The sequence below is a fragment of the Homarus americanus genome, unplaced genomic scaffold, assembly GCF_018991925.1.
Source record: "Homarus americanus isolate GMGI-L3 unplaced genomic scaffold, GMGI_Hamer_2.0 scaffold6317, whole genome shotgun sequence".
Taxonomy (NCBI): Eukaryota; Metazoa; Arthropoda; class Malacostraca; order Decapoda; family Nephropidae; genus Homarus; species Homarus americanus.
Window position 1 is genome coordinate 21,731,698 of NW_024730668.1, and position 18,821 is coordinate 21,750,518.

The 18,821-nt window shown below is 34.8% G+C and overlaps 1 protein-coding gene across 3 annotated transcripts; it reads left to right on the forward strand.

The window, feature by feature from the left end:
* Positions 1-7,156: 7,156 nt before the first annotated feature.
* LOC121867329 (39S ribosomal protein L4, mitochondrial-like) lies at positions 7,157-17,735 on the forward strand. 3 transcript variants are annotated; one of them, XM_042367249.1, is made up of 8 exons: positions 7,157-7,216; positions 9,232-9,329; positions 10,265-10,427; positions 11,710-11,807; positions 12,121-12,247; positions 12,596-12,705; positions 14,203-14,276; positions 17,030-17,735. In XM_042367249.1, the coding sequence occupies exons 1-8, from the start codon at positions 7,172-7,174 to the stop codon at positions 17,167-17,169; spliced, it is 855 nt and encodes a 284-aa protein (XP_042223183.1). In that variant the 5' UTR covers positions 7,157-7,171; the 3' UTR covers positions 17,170-17,735. The 3 variants fall into 3 exon arrangements, with proteins under 3 accessions (XP_042223183.1, XP_042223181.1, XP_042223184.1); XM_042367247.1 differs by lacking the exon at positions 7,157-7,216 and adding an exon at positions 7,560-7,746; XM_042367250.1 differs by lacking the exon at positions 7,157-7,216 and adding an exon at positions 7,899-7,928.
* The last annotated feature ends 1,086 nt before the right edge of the window (positions 17,736-18,821 follow it).

Consider the following 18,821-nt stretch of genomic DNA (forward strand, 5'->3'; position numbering starts at 1 on the left):
TTGAGTGCATTGTTGAAGTAAAGACATTTTCAGAGTTTCTAGTTCGAAACAGAAGTTAATTTCAAGACAAAGATAGGAACTCGGCAGTTTTCACGTAATACATTTTTAGATATCAAAACGAGTGATAAATATAGTTAATTGAAAATCAATATGCCTTTACAATATCTTAAGGTTTTTACAAACACTGCAGAAAGGATGATATAAAATACTTAAGTAATACAGTATTTGAGATGTACAGTATAGTGGAAAATAGGTAAAACAGTGAGGGATCACATGTATACAAGAATTGGGTGTTTATGGGTTAAATGATAATGATGAATAGATGGAGAAGTAAAGGAGCAAGTGAAGTGTTTGACAATGGTAGATGGGGTAATTCAAGGATAGTAGATGTGCAGTGCAAGAATAGGGGATATGGACGAGATACTGTCATGAGTCGCCATAATGGGTAATGAGAGATGGCATCTTTTATGTAGATAAATAAAGGCTTAAATAGACTATACTGTTTTAGCTACAGTAATTTAAAAATTCTAAGCCTTTATCACCAGTGAATATGGGACTGTAGCAGGAATGGTTGAAATTTGCTATTTGAGAAAAATAGTCATTGTTTAGGAATAAAATAATAGGAAGATGGACATAGCGATGAAATAATTTGGATAAGAACACAAGGATAAAATTGATACTGTTGTATATATTTATATAAATACTAAGATATGAATTAATGGTGTCATGCTATTTTATGTGAGGGCGTGCTAAACTATTGATCTGTAGTTTAAAGGTGTACAATTACATGCAATTTTGAAATACACCTAATGCTAATGTGCAGCACAAGTGTGACTCATGTTTTATGGAATCTTTTCCTTTAAGTTTAATACTTGTTGAAAACTAAAATGAAATGAAGAAGGTAGTGATAAAACCACAGGTTGGGGGATGTAGGATGGTTTACAGTACCCTGTAATTATATCTGGGAAGGTGATATTTGTAGTGAATACTGTAATAAGGAAAAAATTTAGGATAATGGTACAATATATGTGTGAGCTAGAATGTAAGTTATGTGATAAAAATGAAAGATAGTGGTGATATGAAAAATGTCATAAAACTTGGCAATTGAAGCAGAGTAATAATCGAAAATTCATTTAGCACAACATGAGAAAAAATGGAAGAATTTAATAACCGTCCGTAAAAAGTCAAAAAGTTTATTGTATTCGAGAGGTTAAGACAGCACCAGAAAAAAGGATTTCTCTGAAGGTAAACCCATAGGTTTCAAGCCTGATGCAAATACAGGTAACTTCTATAAAAACAAAAACTTGCAATCTCTTTTTCAATGTGACAATTATAAATTTAGTTTTGCAGTGATGGTCGAATTTATCTGGATTTTGTGAATCTCAATGAAGCAGTAAGATTAAGTAAAGAATTTTGAATATTGGATTTTTTTCCACAAGATCTTTATTCTTTTATAATATGCAGCTACTGTATACATCTATATTTTGTGTGTGGAGAGTGTGTGGCTCTGGATGGGCGAATTTGGTAAGTTAAGGATGATGGTCATAAACAGAGAGAATGCACTATTGTGTTCAGCCTATTTTAGTACAGTATTGTGTTCAGCTCCCTTTTTTTTTATTGTGAGTAATGGTCATGTCCAGTCCCCCAAAAGTTTCATATATCTATGGGGACATTATAGTTCATGGTTTTATGAGCATTGTTAGTCCACTAATTTCTGAATGGTTGGTACAGTCAATCAGAGGTATTGGGATACAGTACATGTACACCATTATCTACTATGGGAATCAAATTCTCTGTTAACACCTTCATGCAGTGAGCTGACAGAATCTCAAACTGACCAGTAATTTGTTTTACCGGTATTACTGCAAATAGTTTATAAATAAGTATGTTATGCTTACATGTTTAAATCCTGTCAACCTAGCAAATCCACATCTGATGATGGACTAGTGAATGTATGATTATTTTTTCCAGCTTTTGAAATGTAAAAACAAAGCATAATACTGTACTGTACTGTTAAATAAAGACTTCTCTAAAAGTAGTTTCAGAGTAGTGATTTTAGGGAAAAATGGAAATGTCTTTGGTTAACCATCAACTTTGAGTGTGGAAAGTTTATTATGATGATAACTAACATACGTAGCCAGTATTAGTAGTAAAAAGGAAAAGACATTCATGCTTGTAAATTGTAACTACATTTATTTTAAGTGTGTGTATACAGGTACTGTAAAGAGTTCTGCTAGAGTTAGATTAATGCTGTACAATATACTGTGTGTGTGTGCACAAAGTTAATGTGTAACATTGTATATATATATATATATATATATATATATATATATAATGCAATCAGTAGACAATATGCAGTAATTACCATGTTCAGTCGTGAAAAAAAGTCCTGGCAGTCCTCTGTCCCATCCATGAGCCCTGAGACTTGTGAAGCTGTGAATCTGAGACATCGCACAACCCAGTGCACCGTCTATGGGTCTAACAGTGGGTGAGGTTTCGGATTCACAGCTTCACGCGTCTCAGGTCAGAGGGCTAACAGGACTTTTCCATGACTACAGTATGTAGCAAATGCCAACAAAGGTCCAGAAAATGTTGAAGGACTGTACGTGAGGTACCTGTATTTGTAGTGTTCAATATGTAATTTGAATGTGATACACTGTAACGTGAAAAGTATAAGGATCTTGATGTATAACTTTGAGATCAACTTTAAATTATCTCTATTGACAGATCTCACTCCTATGTGTAACTTGAGCCGTTTGTCTCAGTTTTTCATTCGTCAAAAGAGGGAGTGCCCGAAAGAGATTTTTCTTTAGTGCTTGCATGACACTCCTCAACTTGTGCACTATTTATGAAAACATTCCCAATTTTTCGTGAAAAGATTTGATTTGGTTCAAATTGTGAATTACAGGTGCTAGGTCTCATGAATTTATACAATACTGTATGGAAAAAAAAATTGCTGGATTTTTTTATTTTTCTAGTTAATACTAAATGCTGTTTTTTTTTTTTTTATGAAATATTTTTATTGTCCCTCTGTCACATATCTTAGAATTTCACAGAATGCTTTAAAATGCACTTTAACTAATCTAATACATGTATTAGTTTTGTTTATTATGCACCTGTTAATTATGTTCTTTGCAAAGTACAAGTGAAAATGTGTCTGCAACGTACAGTACAGCAAAACTTTAAAGGGTAAAGGACACTTGTTAATGTATGCTAAACATTGGAGAAAATACAATTTGAGTTTGAATTTGACACAAAACCAGCCAGCACTGTGCATCATTGTACCTAGTTTGCCTGCTGCTGGCCAATACAGTATAGGAAATGCTGAATAAGGATGATTTGCTTATTATGTTTCATATCGGTAACCTGAGTACAGTTTACCTGAGATTGTGAGTAAGTTATCCATCATAATGGTTCTGTGTTCATAATTGTCATTGATTATTAGTTCTCTTATGCTCTACTTGATAAGGACATTTTGTTATAAATGGGACTGTTCTGGCAGTGCCTATGTCTGATGTACATTCAGCAACCCCCCTCTCTCTTTGTCTGGCGATCTTCTGTGATGCATTGTGTAATCAGTACGATGTATTCTATATATCAAGCATAGTTACTACAGATGAATTAACAGGAATCACCAAAGTAAATGAATGTTCAGAATTCTTGGTCCAGTGTGTCATATTGTACAACACGGTAAAGGTGCAGAAACTTTTTTTTTGTCGAGTGGTACTCAAATTGAGGAATCTTACCATAGCACAAGTCATTTAAAACTAAGTCACTGTACTTTTGGAGACATTACAATGAATTATCAGTAATGTATTGAATTGAATTGAAACAGTTTATTTAGCCAAAAAAATACAGATACAGAGTGGATAATAATAACAATATTAACATGGCTGAGCCATTTGAGAACCTGTGTGTATTTGAAGTTGCCTTTGAAACCTTTTTCTTAACCAAATTGTTTAAGTTTTATTGACGTGATTAGCGTCACCTATACAAAAATATTACCAAATGATTTTATATGATTCGTGTTAATATGCTTGAAAGGGTTAATGGTATTCATGAAACTGACAAATCTTTGGGCTGTAAGACGTAATATTAAATGGTAAAATTCACATACAGTAATTGTTAAGTGTTATCACAATCATACGTTACAGATTTGAATGTTATGGTACAGCAATTGATGCACTTTACCTCATAAATAGCTATTCTGTATTGTCAGTTGATAGTCATTTCATATACTGTACTGTGTTGCTTATATTGTACTGTAGTGTGTGAGATGCCATGTATGTACTTGAAGAAAATATTATCTAGTCATTTCATATACTGTACTGTGTTGCTTATATTGTACTGTAGTGTGTGAGATGCCATGTATGTACTTGTAGAAAATATTATCTTGTGTCCTAATAGGAGATAACTGGTAGACCTCAAATTATAGAAAGGTTGTTTCAGAAAACTCTGTAAGTGGAAGTGGATTTGCCTATTGACTACCATTATGATTTATGAGAGATGTTCCTACAAAGTAAGAAATTTCACTATCTTGTAATCATATGTATTAAATATGTTTTTAGGCATGCAGTATTTTAAAAGGAACAATAATGCTAAACAAAGATACTGATCATAATGTTACTGTACAGGCAATGCTATTGAGTTTAATCCAAATTAAGCTGTATTGTACTTAAGTGATGGGATGGTAGAGGATGTAGGGTTACTGTACTGGGATGGTGGTGGATATGGGATTACTGTGCTGGGATGGTGGTGGATGCGAGGTTACTGTACTGGAATGGTGGTGGAAGTGGGGTTACTGTGTTGGGAAGGTGAAAAATCAGAATTTTCATCAGCTCTTGTCTCTTGTTTGGCTGTTGCTTAAACTTACTGTAAGGTGTATAATAAACTTGTTTGCTTGTACAGTACATGCACCATATAGGTTTTTATGAATATGCTCCAAAAGCTCTTCAGAAATGATGTTCCTCACATCAAGGGTCTAGAGAACACTTTCTGGCCTTGTTCAGCACAGTTCACTCGCAGATGTTTGTGTCAGCCCTCAGCATCTTCTTATGTTATGAAGAAAATGCAAAAAAAAAAACATTTAAATCTGTAAATAGGGTTGTACCTGTACTGTATGAGCATACACATACTTTACTCATTTCATAAATAGAATTGAGACCAACTTACATTACTGTTACTATCATGTTTTCTTTTTCTCGTATCTTAGAAATATGAATTTTCTTATACAGGTACAGTACTTCAATACAAAATTCTTCACTGTTTTGAGTATCAAATCACTTTACACAGGATTTAATTTCTATAAACATGAGACAATTTGTTAAAATGTAATATATTCATTGTGCTCTGATGTATGTGGATACAAAATGTCATTAATGGACTATGTGTCATGGATACGCTATACTTGTTATAACATGGTGCTTTGGCACTGCCAAAGAGGCCTCACAGAGGCACGTGATACTTTTTTGTTGATGTACAATCAGCAGTTCAGTTAATAGGTACAAAATTGTTAGTACACAATACATGGCATTATCGATATGATTATAGAAGACTATTTAACTCAAATAAAACCTTTATTGTGATTTGTACTTTAAATATCAGCCCCATATATGTTGTCACTTTCTACAGCAGTTACTGGTACAGTAGTTTTATGCTCCATATTTAGTTTTGTATTTCTGTCCCATACCACCGATCCAGCATTTTGCCATGGACACAGTATATGTACAGTACTTCCGTACAGCACTTACCAACAGAATACTGTCCACTATACAGTATTCGCAAAATTATAAGCTCATAGTTTGCCCCTCTTCACTAAAGTCTTTCATTATCAGCACATCATAATAATAATAATATGGTCGCTATCTACACAATGTCATTATCCAAGCTACACTTACTACTGTACCAGTGCACTATACAGTACTTTACTCTTAATTACAACGCTATATTGTATTGTGTTGGTACAGTACAGTACCTGATTATATTGTCACCAACTATAACACTGCTGCTTACACTACTATTTAATAACATAATTATATTTGTTATATTGTCACCAATTGCTGTCTAGAGGCCTAGCTTATACTACAGAAGGGCAAGGGGAGACCTATTTGAGGTGTTTAAGCTCGAGGTTGAAGAAGCCGCAAGCCCCGAAAACTTAGGGGTAACTTTTTCGGAGTGAGAGTTGTTGGAACAATCTGCCAGTGTTGTGATGTCACCGGGTTGCTCTTTCAATACCTGACTTGACAAGCACTGGAGCAGGTTCAGATACATTCAGGAGCCATTACTGTACTTGCCATCAGTGCATAACAGACATGACCGATCGCCCAAGCGGCTAACAAACTGATCAGTGGTGGTGAGGATTAAAAAAAAGGGGGGAGGGGGGGGACTTGTACTGGCTATTTTTGCTTTTGGCTAGTACATTACAAACGGCTGGTTTTGGGGGACTAGCAGCTGGTGCAGTGGTTCTTAAGCTTTTTGCTCTCCCCACCCCCTCTGCACAAGTTTTCATGTCCCACTCCCCCTTTCAGTTTTAATTAAATGGTATGCGGTGCATTTTTATACTATTAATGTATAGTTAATTGTTTATGTGAGTTTACGGATAAATGAGAGACTTTTGCTTTATTTACATTTTAGTTTTATTTTCATATGCACCCATTTTCAATGTAACACAGAAATAACAATAGAAAATACTAATTACAATGGAACAAAAATTTTCCCTTCCATTCATTAAAATTACTGGCTAAATTAATACATCAATGATTTTTACACATTCTCCAATTACTGATTTATTTGATTATCCTTATGCAGCTAGTTTATAGTTTTATTTTATCCTTAATCAACCAGCTTCAGTGCAACACATAATATTATCAATACAGAAAATGATAATTACAATGAAATAATTTTTTTTCTTAATTCAATACAATTACTGGCTACATTAGTACAACACTAATGATTTTTACTCATCCTCCTTACTGATTTATTTAATCTATCTTATGCAGTAGTTTTAGTGTAAAACACAAACAAAATATTCACTGGAAAACTCAAGAAACTAATTAAAATAAAACCGATTTTTTACACACTTTCACCACCGTTACTGCTTAAATCAGTATGCCACAAATGAAACGGTGAATTATAATTTATTGAGCTTGGTAGTACTCATCAATGATGGGTGATGCTGGCTCTTCTGACTTGCAGGACTCACCGACTTATTTTTCTGGTAAACCGAGAAATACTTCACTCAAAACTTTTCAAAACCACTAGACAAGTAAAATTATCTTGTGCTACAGAATTGAATTTCAGTTCAAGAAACTCTCCTAGTCTTTCCTTGGTTAGCCATTTTCTTACGGAGTTCTGTGAAAAAAAAACCCCGTAAAACATATATGGCACCCTATCTGTGAATAAGTCATTGTAAGTATATTCAAAGCCAGGCCCGTCCTCGATGACCTGTGCCCCTTAGATCTTTCTTTGGTTGCATGATAGCATATTTTACTTCATTCATTATATTTTTGGGGTTCTGATAGATATTGGTATAGTAATATGTTTTTTGCCTCCACAAACTCAATGACCAAGCAAAGTTTGTGTTCGTTAGGTGCTGCGGTAGTTTACTTACTCCTTAGACGATTGCTGCGGTAGTTTACTGCTGGGAGTCTGGAGTGTGAAGTACAAACATCTCAACATCTGTAGTGGTGTAAAATAATGGCACTGAATTGCAGATCGTATATTATTGCTTTTCGAAATGCTGCCAGGGTAAGGAGGGTTGATTATTTCCGGTGATAATACACGGAACTCAATACAGCACTAAAAATAAAAAATACTTTTTGCTTTTTCGTCGGAAATTTTTATTTTTAATTCTCTTTTATTTATATTTTTTTACTTTTCGAATTCACTAGAAGAAACACAATTTTGATCACAAAATGAAGAAAACTAAGGTAATTATACAATAATGGTGGAGCAGATGGTTAGCATCTGAAGGACAATGTACTGTAATTGCATCAAATTTTCAGTGTTGCTTGGAGGATACTTAGTAAGAAAATCGAAACGACAGTGCACAGAACATATAAGAACATTACCTAACCTCACCTAACTACCTAACTTGTGCATTTTCAACCAATATGCACCCAGGGATTAGGTAAGGTTAGGTTAGCTATGTTAAGGTTAGGTGGTATTTTTTGCAGTTTCAGCCCCAACTAGGTTAGAGTAATATTGTGTGTGTGTTGGGGGGGGGGGGGTCGGTGATAACTGAGTAACTACTCATTTGTGACGGAAATGAAGGTCAAATTCATGTGACTCAGACCAAATCCCATGGGAAAAAAAAACTTCTGGTGGAACTGCAAATTTACCAGTTGAGAACTTAAGAAAATAAGGAGTCTGCAATAGGCCGGTTGGCCTGTGCATGGCAGCTCCTGTCGAGAGTTACTACCACTCTCTCATCCATGAATCTATCTAGCCTCCTTTTAAAACTTTCCAGCATTCCAGCACTTAATACAAAGTTGCTAAGCTTGTTCCACTCGTCCACCACCGTGAACCAGTTCCTTCCTATCTCCCTCCTAGGTTAGGTTAGAAACTAGTGATTTCTGACAAAAATCGATATCAAAATGGTAAATTTATATTTTCGGTCATCCTGGGAGCCTTAGGAACTTAACTACTATAGGAATCAGTTGTTGAGACAATTCTAAGATAGTTTTCTTCCATGACGTATCCCTCGCAAATGACCTGACCAAACCTAACTGGAGGGCTCCGCCCCACCGGCATACGTAAGTTGTTTGCGAGGTATACGTCATTGAAGAAATTTATCTTAGAATTGTCTAAACAGTAATTATTTATAACCACCATCATTTGTTTGCCAAAACGACTTGTAGATCTTTTAAGCACACTACACCACCCCTACACACACTTGTTCAGCATATAATTGAATGTGTCAGTCTTCCCATGTGCAACCTTCACAGACACAAGCCATCTTCCCACAATATAGAGTTCTGTTCATGATCACTACATAATACTGTATTAACCCAAAATATTAGTTATTTCCTATTTTATTCTTGTAAAATAGAATAAGAGGGAAAGATTTGTTTTATGCCATAATGGAAATAGGATTTTATGTTTTACAGGGTGATTTGAACGAATATGACCTTTATATCCGATGCTAATGCTTATTTAAGGAGATACAACCATGATTTTCATAAAGTGGGCAGGGTTTTGAAGATACAGTACCTAGTGAATATTTGTCCTCAGACTTTTGGCACATCACCTGGATGGCAGAGCGAAGCAGTAGCGGTACCCCAAAGCTTGGCAGCACCACTCATCCTAGATGAAAATTTCAATATTGACAGGTGAGCTTGTTTTGTATCATATTCTAGGTTGGATTTATATGTATACTTTGGATTTACTTGTAAACATTGCCCTCTAAATTTATGTGGGAGTGGATTCATCTTCCTCAGATTAGAACAAGTGGGATTACAGTAAGTAGATTGATCATAATTTTTTTCTCAAGAATATTTTTAGTTATGTCAAAAATTAAGATACCCCGGTATCCTTAAAGGTTGGCTGTGAGCCTGCTCTATGATTGGGTTAGTCTTGGGAGCAATTTGTGTGGTGGCTGTCCAGCTTCATGACTCATTACCTCCCACCTTTCAGAAGTACGTGTGATTTCTAATCTTTTTTTTACAGTGATGAATGTGATGTGGTTATGAGATTTGTCCTAGCCCTCTTTGGTTAGGTTCTGTGTATTCAAACTCATAGGCTTTGGTGAGTGTTATGCCCGAGTCTTTCCTCTCTGATTCAGTTATAAGTAGGTTTCAAGGATCAAGCCTTCATTTTGGGGGAAAATAATATACAGTATTTTATGGTTTACTTTTTTAATTGAACTTGAATAATTGTAGGTTGCCTCTCTTTGTCTTTTTCCATATGCCATGGTAATAATTTGTTAGTCAACCAATTTTTTTTCTTCCTGATTTGGACCGAGGAAATAGCAAGGGGAGACACAAATGACAGCATTAATAAATTGATTCATCCATTGTTATTCACCTTTATTTAGACAACTCATCATGCACCCTTTTGAATGAGAATGTTAAAAGGTAGAGTATTATGCTTTGCTTTTGAAGACCTGTATGCTATACAGTACTGTATATAATTAAAAAGACATGTTTACTTACTCTTTCTAGAGGTTCATGGTTTGAAAAGAGAGCCCAAAGGATATTCATATGTATGATATTGTTTACAAATGTATGATGAATGTATAAACAAAACCTTTTTCTTTATGAAACAGGAAAGTTGTAGAAAAACGTGAAGCATGGATAGAAACCCTAGATACAAGTGCACCTAGTCATCAAGTGGGCCTCATACACCTACATCCAAAAGTGTTTGCTGATTACCCAAGGCTAGACATTATCCATGAAAATGCAGTATGGCAGCAAAAATTTCGTATGGTGGTAAGTTATGATGAAACATGATATGATCTCTATCAGTAATTCTTCACTGGTATAGGGTCCTAGTGTTTTTGCCTTTATTTACAGTACAGGGGGTCCCTGGGTTATGAATGGATTCCGTTTCTGAGGACATTTGTAAGTCAGATTTGTACCTACGTAAGTTGGAACACATGCTATATACGTACCGTACTTACAAAACAATGTTTAAAATCCCACTATATCATAGCCTACGTCCTTATATACATCTAAGTTCACTTAATTTAAAACAAAAGAAGAAATAGAACGACAAAATACAGTAAACGAAAGTAAAAAAATAAGTTATCGGGTAAATAAAATAATGTAAATTTCAAATTTAACCTGTTCGTATCGGCAGGAGTCCGTAAGTCAGACATTCGTAAGTTGGGGACCTTTACCGTACATTAAAAGCTCTATGACCCAACATTTGACAAACAAGGAAGCTATTGTATCTGGAATTTTCAGTAGCTCCCAGTACTGTACAGATACATATTTCTGGTGAATGCTCAATTGGTTAGTACATTTATCAAAAATTATTATACAGTAAATACAGTCAGCCTTCAACCTACACAGTGGTTATGTACTAGAAAAACTTTGTGCACATAAAACCTTGTAAAAAAATGCTATGAATCACAAGTTGACCTTCCTGATATTTCCAATAAGTTAATATACAGCATATGTAACAAAGCATTTCATGAAACAAATTTGATGGTACTGTATTGAAATATGCTCATAACCTTTAATGGTACCAAATTCATCTCTTAACTCAATTAGAACAGATGCTGTGAATATAAGTTTATACTTTTTATGCTAGCCGTAAACATTTTTATTTATGCCTGTAATCTAAATGTAATGGGAGGTGTTTGTCCGTACGAGATGAGATGATTAGATGCGTAGTTTAGAGTTGAGATGAGATGCGTTGTTTAGACTGGGGATGTGGGATAGTGTCTGTCCATGCGAGATGTGTAGTTTAGACTCTCAAAAAGTTTTCCAAGTACCCGGAAAAATTCTGGGGATGTGGAATTTTTTTTTGTGTTTGATAGAGTCGTCTTATTACCTGAAAATCTCTCAAACCCAGAAGAGCTCTGCACCAGCTAACAGGGAGATTACTGTATATAGTTAACAGGTTTTGTTTATGTAAAGCAATCAATAAATAATTTTTGATGCTTTATTAATGCAATATCTTAAAAAAAAATTATTCAAGTTGTTTTGTGTAATATATAATAATTCATTTTTTATACCAACATCTTATGCAAATTACACTTTTTAGAATACCGCACATACCAAGTTACGATCAGAAGTAAGAGGAGGGGGCAAGAAGCCTCATCCCCAAAAAGGATTAGGGAGAGCAAGACATGGTTCTATCAGGTAAGCATAAATTGTTATACGTACAGTACAGTAAAAAGGTTGTCACTTCTCTTGATAAACTGAAATTTACTGTATATGCTGTTCTTCAGTCTTGTTTCTTATTTTCATTTAATCATGAAAGCTTGTCAATATATTGGAGATTATCATTCATCTCCCTGCACAGTATATAACATACGAAGTGTAATTATTAACCATTGTAGAACTTCTGATCAGTAACACAAATACTGTAAAATGTTTGTTCTTTAGTTATGAAGTTCGGTTTCATGAAATATCGGAGATAGCAGAAGCAATACCTTTACATTTTTGCCGACAGGTCTCCCTTGTGGGTTGGTGGTGGTCGGGCACATGGCCCAAGAGCATTTACCACACAGTTCTACATGCTACCATTTGCAAAAAGAATAAGAGGGCTTACTTCAACATTATCTGCTAAATTTTCACAGGTAATTGGTGAGAAAAAAACGATTGCTCCTGAAATTCCATTTGATGGGAGAGCCTGGGACTCAGCAACCCATGAATTACAGTCATAAATGAGGACCTACTGTACTGTACTGTAAAGTGTGTGAGATGTAATATTTTTTTTTTACTGTATATACACATTCAACCATGGAGTAAAAATTGGAATTATGAATATGGTTTGGCAGATAAGCTCATCCAATAGATTAAATACTGTATTGTACAGGTACTAACTTTTGGATTTGCCTTATCCAAATTACTCATATTAACAAAATGAAAAGAACTTCAGCACTCCCTGCCTGTTTGGTAGATTATAGAAACTTTGATACCCACAGGATGATCTCAAGATTGTAGAAAACCTGGATTTGCCATCAGATGAAGCTGGGTACTTGGAGAAGTTATGCGAAGAACGCTGCTGGGGTCCATCAGTTTTATTTGTGGATGAGTAAGTTGTACAGGTAATTTTACTTTTGCATAAAAAGTTTGTAAAAGTATACGTATACCCCAGTTCATTACTAAAGTTTAAAAAAGTGCAAACTCAGATATAGAATACAACATTGTAATGTACTTTAACCCTTTAAAAACATCAGATGTGGCCATAAAGGTGACTCACCTGACAACGGAATTTCAAGATTTAAAAAATAATAATGATAATGACAACATTCCTATCAAAATAATTTCCAGGTTCTGTAAAATGAATATTTTATGCACAATAATTACAACAACTTTCTAACCCAATTAGTGTGTTTTTAACTGAAATTGTCAGGTGATTTTTATTGATTTAAAACCACATATGTAATACAAAAAAATTCATTTGCCAGTGTATAAGTCCACTTTTGAGGCCTAAAAAATATACCCAAAACCAGGAACTGTAACTTAGTTTTCAGCTGAAAGATGTCAGATTACATGAAGATGAATGATTTTCTTATATATGGTCACCATTTTGAATCCATTGTTTCAGTAATTACTTCTGTCAGTATAGAGTTTGAAATAACAGCTGTCTCAAAGTTTATTTTTGATTTCTTGAACAGGGTTTACATATACATATATAGGGTGTATCGCAAAAAAAATGGTTATGTACTCTGTATACAAAGTGTATCACAATGTTATGTTAAAACTTCAGGGGATGATTCCTGGGGTCATTACCTGTTAGAAATGTAATACAGTATGAACATTGGTCCAATTCCCAGTGGTTTTGGAACAATTCTATGGGGAGATGCATGTACTACAGTCAAGGGAATTACCGGGGTAAAGGGGATTATTCAAGTAGAGTTGTGCGAGTTGAAATGAGAATGGTGATGTGGAGGAGTAATGACATTGAAAGACAAGAACTAAGAGGGCAGCTGGGTATTGAGAGTATATTGGTGAAATCCTGGGTAGAGGTAGGCTGAGAGGGTTTGGGCATGTGGAGGGAGTGGATGAGACCAATTGTGTCAAGAGGTTGATGTGGTGGGGAGGAGAGCCAGGAGTAGGCCAAGAATGAAATGACATGGGGAGAAGTTGTAAGAAATTACATTAGAGTTAGGAACTTGACAAGAGAGACTGCAAGATCTGACAGTGCAGCATGGAGAGCTGATGGCAACTAACCCAAGCTAGCATGGAAAATGGCCATAAAAAAAGGATCCTGATTGAAGTGTTGAAAGATGGAGGTTGGAGTCAGCTGTCATATTGTTTGCAGCTATGAGCATTGTTTAAGCAATTCTTTTAAGTGAATACAAAGTCACATAACTCAAACTGAATAAGCATTTACTGTACAGTACTGTACTTAGATGTGCGTGAATAAATTCATCACAAAACGATATATTTGTGAAGGATAAACACGTGAATGGCAATGCCCTGTTGTATTTTTACACATTTATTGGATAATTCCTTGTCCATTAGTATAATAATTAGATTTGTAGGATTTAGTGTAATGTATCTTACTATATTTTTTCTTCCCCAGCACTGATCTGATGCCACGCAATATAACCATTGCTACTGATACCATACAACATGTTAATCTTATGCCAGTTTATGGTAAGTAAAATTAATTTTTCAGTTCAAATCTACAGAATATTTAGAATAACTTAGATATTGTAATAAAGTTAAATAAAAAACTGTTACAGTAACTAAAATACTGTACAGTATAATCATATTTTTTCTGTTTTATTCTTAAGTTTCTTATGCTAATAATGTACAATAGAGGTGTAGAGTTGTAAGAAAAAATGTGGAATTTGGAGGTAAACAAATGTTTGGATGTGCAGACAGTGGATATTGTCAGTAACACACATGAGAGTGTGAATAGCATCAGTTGACTGACAACAGCATTTACCAGTAGACCGTGTAAACAAAGCAGCGGGAATTTAGGTTGATGCAAGTACAGTACAGTACTGCACTGTATGGAGAATGTATCTCCAAATGTAGAATGGGAATCAGTGTGTTAATGCAATTATACAGTACAGAGTACAGGTATTATTATAAATGTTGCCTAAATGTTTCATACAGTTCACTTTGTTTAAAATCTCTTCCAGTTTCTCGTAAGAACAGGTATAAAATTATTACTGTACTATTGTACTGTACCGGGTATGTATTTCACTAATTACTGTGTGTTTATTTTTGGCTTATAATCATTGTGTACACAAGAGTTTTCATATTTTATTCTTTTTTTATTGTATCTCAGCTTTTATAATGGGAATCTATGGGAAAATGTGCTCCAATTTATGAAAGATTTTTCAGAAACAGAGCCCTTTCCAAAATCAGGGAATACCTGTATGTAATTAATTAGATTTGTCCTGAAAGGCTGTAAAAAAAAAAATGTTCTGGAATGCAACCCTCACCTGCAGTGAGGGACACCTATGTTTACTAATTACTCTACAGTAATTGTGCTAGGTTTCTTTCCACTTCGGTGCCATATCTGCTTCTTATCAATTTCCAGTGCATCCCAGGTTTTATCAAGCTTTTAACTAGAGGATTGTTTGCATAGTCCTTATGATAAAATGAGAATTTGCTTTGAAAAACTTTTTTAATCAAGGATGAACAAATGGTCTAGATATACATTTTCCTCTTTGGGTTATTGAATAGAAGGGTCAAGACTGGAGCCATGTGGGAATAACAGGAATTGTGAGCAGTCTTTGTTTCAGTAATTAGACAAAGCAAAAAATGGTTTGTCTGGAAAAATACATAAGCTTATCTATTTTTCATTCTTCTTTAATGACATCACACATTTCATAATTTACTGAATGGCTTACCGCAACTAGAGGTGATCATGACAGGTAAGGAGGCCGATGGTCTGAGTAAGATTCCCTTATTGTTCCTGATACTGTGGTCTCTTCGAGGCCTATATTGAAGTCCAGTACTATTAATATTTACAGTCTCAAATGATAGACCATTCCATAGATCTGCCACCTGCATTAACCCTTAAGCACTGGGTTAGGGTGCTGGTGGCAGTACCCGTCACACGGGGGTAAATCGAGAAAATTCAACTTCCAAAATTAATTTTTAACCTTTTAAAATGATATAACAATAAAAATTTAGCAAGAAGAACTATATATTGACCCTCTAGAAACTTTTGTGACTGTGCAGAGGGAGGGAGGAGGGGGGGGGAGATAAGGAGACAGTTTTGGTGTGACAGCTGACGCTTGTGGTCCCTATGCACTAAGCAGCTATTTTTTGCTCGCCTTTGTGTCCGAAGTGGCCAATAATGTATGTATTTACTAATCTATATACTTATTTGCTATAAATAATTAATTTAGAATATTTATTTGCATAATTTTTCATAAAAAAGTGCTTGGCAACACTCACCAGTCTGCTTGGCTGTCTTTTTGTTTGGTAGAGCAAGTAATGCATAAAATAATAGTAATTCCATATAATCATAACATTGTTTATCAGTAATACTACCCTACAATACAACTACACTACTTTTAGCAATATTGCTTTGATACAACAAGATAAAATGGACAAACAATGAAAATGAAACAAACAAAAGTAGGTACTTACATGCAGGAAGCTTCCCTGTGGCCGAGCGTGTGGTGTGACAGGCAAATAGTCACACTGGAACCTGATAACCCTTGCTGGGTATTTAAACAGTGGCGGGAATAGGCTCGCGTTCTGGTACTTTCACCAGGGGCGCGCTGGGCGGACGTTCTGGAATGTCACCCGGGGCCTAAGGTTTAAGAAGAACAGTACTGTTGGGTTTGCTCTCCCTGACTGCTTGTATTTATAGCACTTGTCACCATGAAAGAATGATTTAAGTTTTCATCTTTCAGTTCTTTCATGCACCAATCATAAATGACTTACAGGTCATAATGAAAGACTGATGTACTGAATTGCCTATTGTATTATGATGGATGAGAAAAAACATATGGTTTGAAGTTGTAAGTTGCAAAATGGGAGAAATTTTAGAAGGAACTTGCTTTTATGGCAAGAGGGATTTATAATATGTGACTTTTAGCAGTCTGTTTTGACCCACTGCTCTGAAGCCCACTGATCCTTGAGAAAGCCAATGGGTCAGTTATGATGGAGTCTTAACCCTGGTTCAACTGAGAGATGAATTTACTTTTAGCAGAAACTCTATTTGCATTGGATAGAGTACATTGCCTTAAATCATGTCAAGCTTTCTGGCTAAAGTATGTTCAATGAAAGGATGTTTTATTTATATGGAACTTGCAGGTAATTTGTTTTGTTTTTTCCTCATCCTTAAAACATGAATTCATCCTTCAATACCTGTAGAAATATTTTATGATAAAGTTATGAAAGTAATGCAACAAAACAAACTGTGGTATCTTTTCCAGGCCTCAATGTTCACAGTATGCTGAAACATGAAACTCTAGTGCTGACCGTTTCTGCTGCTCGACGTATTGAGGAAAGATTATTATATCATCTCAACAGACCAGATTTTTATAAAATGAATAATGAAAGGTTCAAGAAATAAGAATAATTACTTCATGATTGTTTTTTCTTCTCTACAAAATGGGAAGAATGTCCATATTCTTACAAATTAATATTTAGATTTGTTATAAATTTAAGTAAATTTAAATTTCATTGAAGTAAAAAACACTTAAAAAAAACTAGTGATATAATTGTAAATGAGCCTGTTTTCAAAACCTATAATTTTTACTGTTAAAGAAATTAACATATTGGTAAATTTCACATTTTGTTTAAATAACAACTATACTGTACAATTATAGAGTACAGTATACTGTATATTTATTTTGATTCCCGATGGTAAATTTCCTTTTCATTTTTAGTTTATATTGTATATTGTGGATAAAGTCAATAAATTAATGCATTTGTTGTGTGATATATCTGTACTATAACTTAATTGTACGGTTTTAGCATTATCCCAAGAGGCAAGAAACTATGTTTATTAGACACTAGTAAACTGTACTGTAGAAGTAATTGCAGGGGGATCTTGTATTGTACAAATACAGTCATAACTTTTTATCTTTCCTAAGTTGTATCGCATTGAACAAAATAAAGCAGAGTGATAGAAATTCATAAAACTTTTTCTTAAAAAAAATTAAGACTATCTCCACCTCTTTCTCTGCCCTCTCCTTTTTATATATCCTCTCCCTGCTTCCCCCTTTCTATCCCCCCATGGTATTGGAGTGCTAGACAGTATCATCAAGGAAAGGAATATAAGCTTGGAGCATCTCCGAATGGGGAGGTAGAAACTTGGTTAAATTCATGACATATTAATTCGAGGCATCACCAAGAATTTTGAGATCACAGAAGAATTGGCATCAATGTAGCCACTGAAAGGAACAATAACTGGAGAAGACTTATTGGAGACATTAAATAACTGTATTTTGAAGTTAAGAGTAGAGTGGAAAAAACTGGTAAATGTGACCACTGATGGAGGGCCAAATCTGTCGGATAAATATGTTGGATTGCTGAAAAAAATTCAAGATCAAGTCAGAAAAACATGCAGAACAAAATATTGTCTTTCTGCACTGCATTACTCATCAAGAAGTCCTTTGTAAGAGTGTTTTAAATTTAATTCATGTCATGGACGCAGTTGTAAACGTGGTTAATTACATTCGAGCAAGAGGATTACATCACAGACAGTTTATAACCCTGCTTGAAGACTTGAAATCTGATCATAGGGATGTTCTGTATCACATAAATGTGAGGTGGCTTAGTTTGGGAAAATCCTGAAAAGAGTTTGGGAACTGAAAGAAGAGACTGGTTTATTTTTGGACATGAAACAGAAAGCTATAGATTTCCCACAGTTGAATGATGAGAAATGGCTCTCCGATTTTGCATTTGCTATTGATATCATAGGTCATACGAGTGACCTAAATTCAAAGCTACAAGGGATGGTGGCTTTTGCACATTATTTATACAACAGTGTCAAGACTTTTATGAAGAAATTACTGCTTTTGTCTCGTCAGATAACAAACAAATAGTTTGCTCACTCTGCAACCTTACAACACATTGAAGTTTGTGATCAAAATGTACAGAAGTACTCATTGCAGCTACTTGACTTGCATGCCGAATTTTCACACCGATTCCAGGATTTCAAATTAATTGAAAATGGCCTGTCTTTGGTGTCTTCTCCCTTCTCATTTGATGTTGACAGCC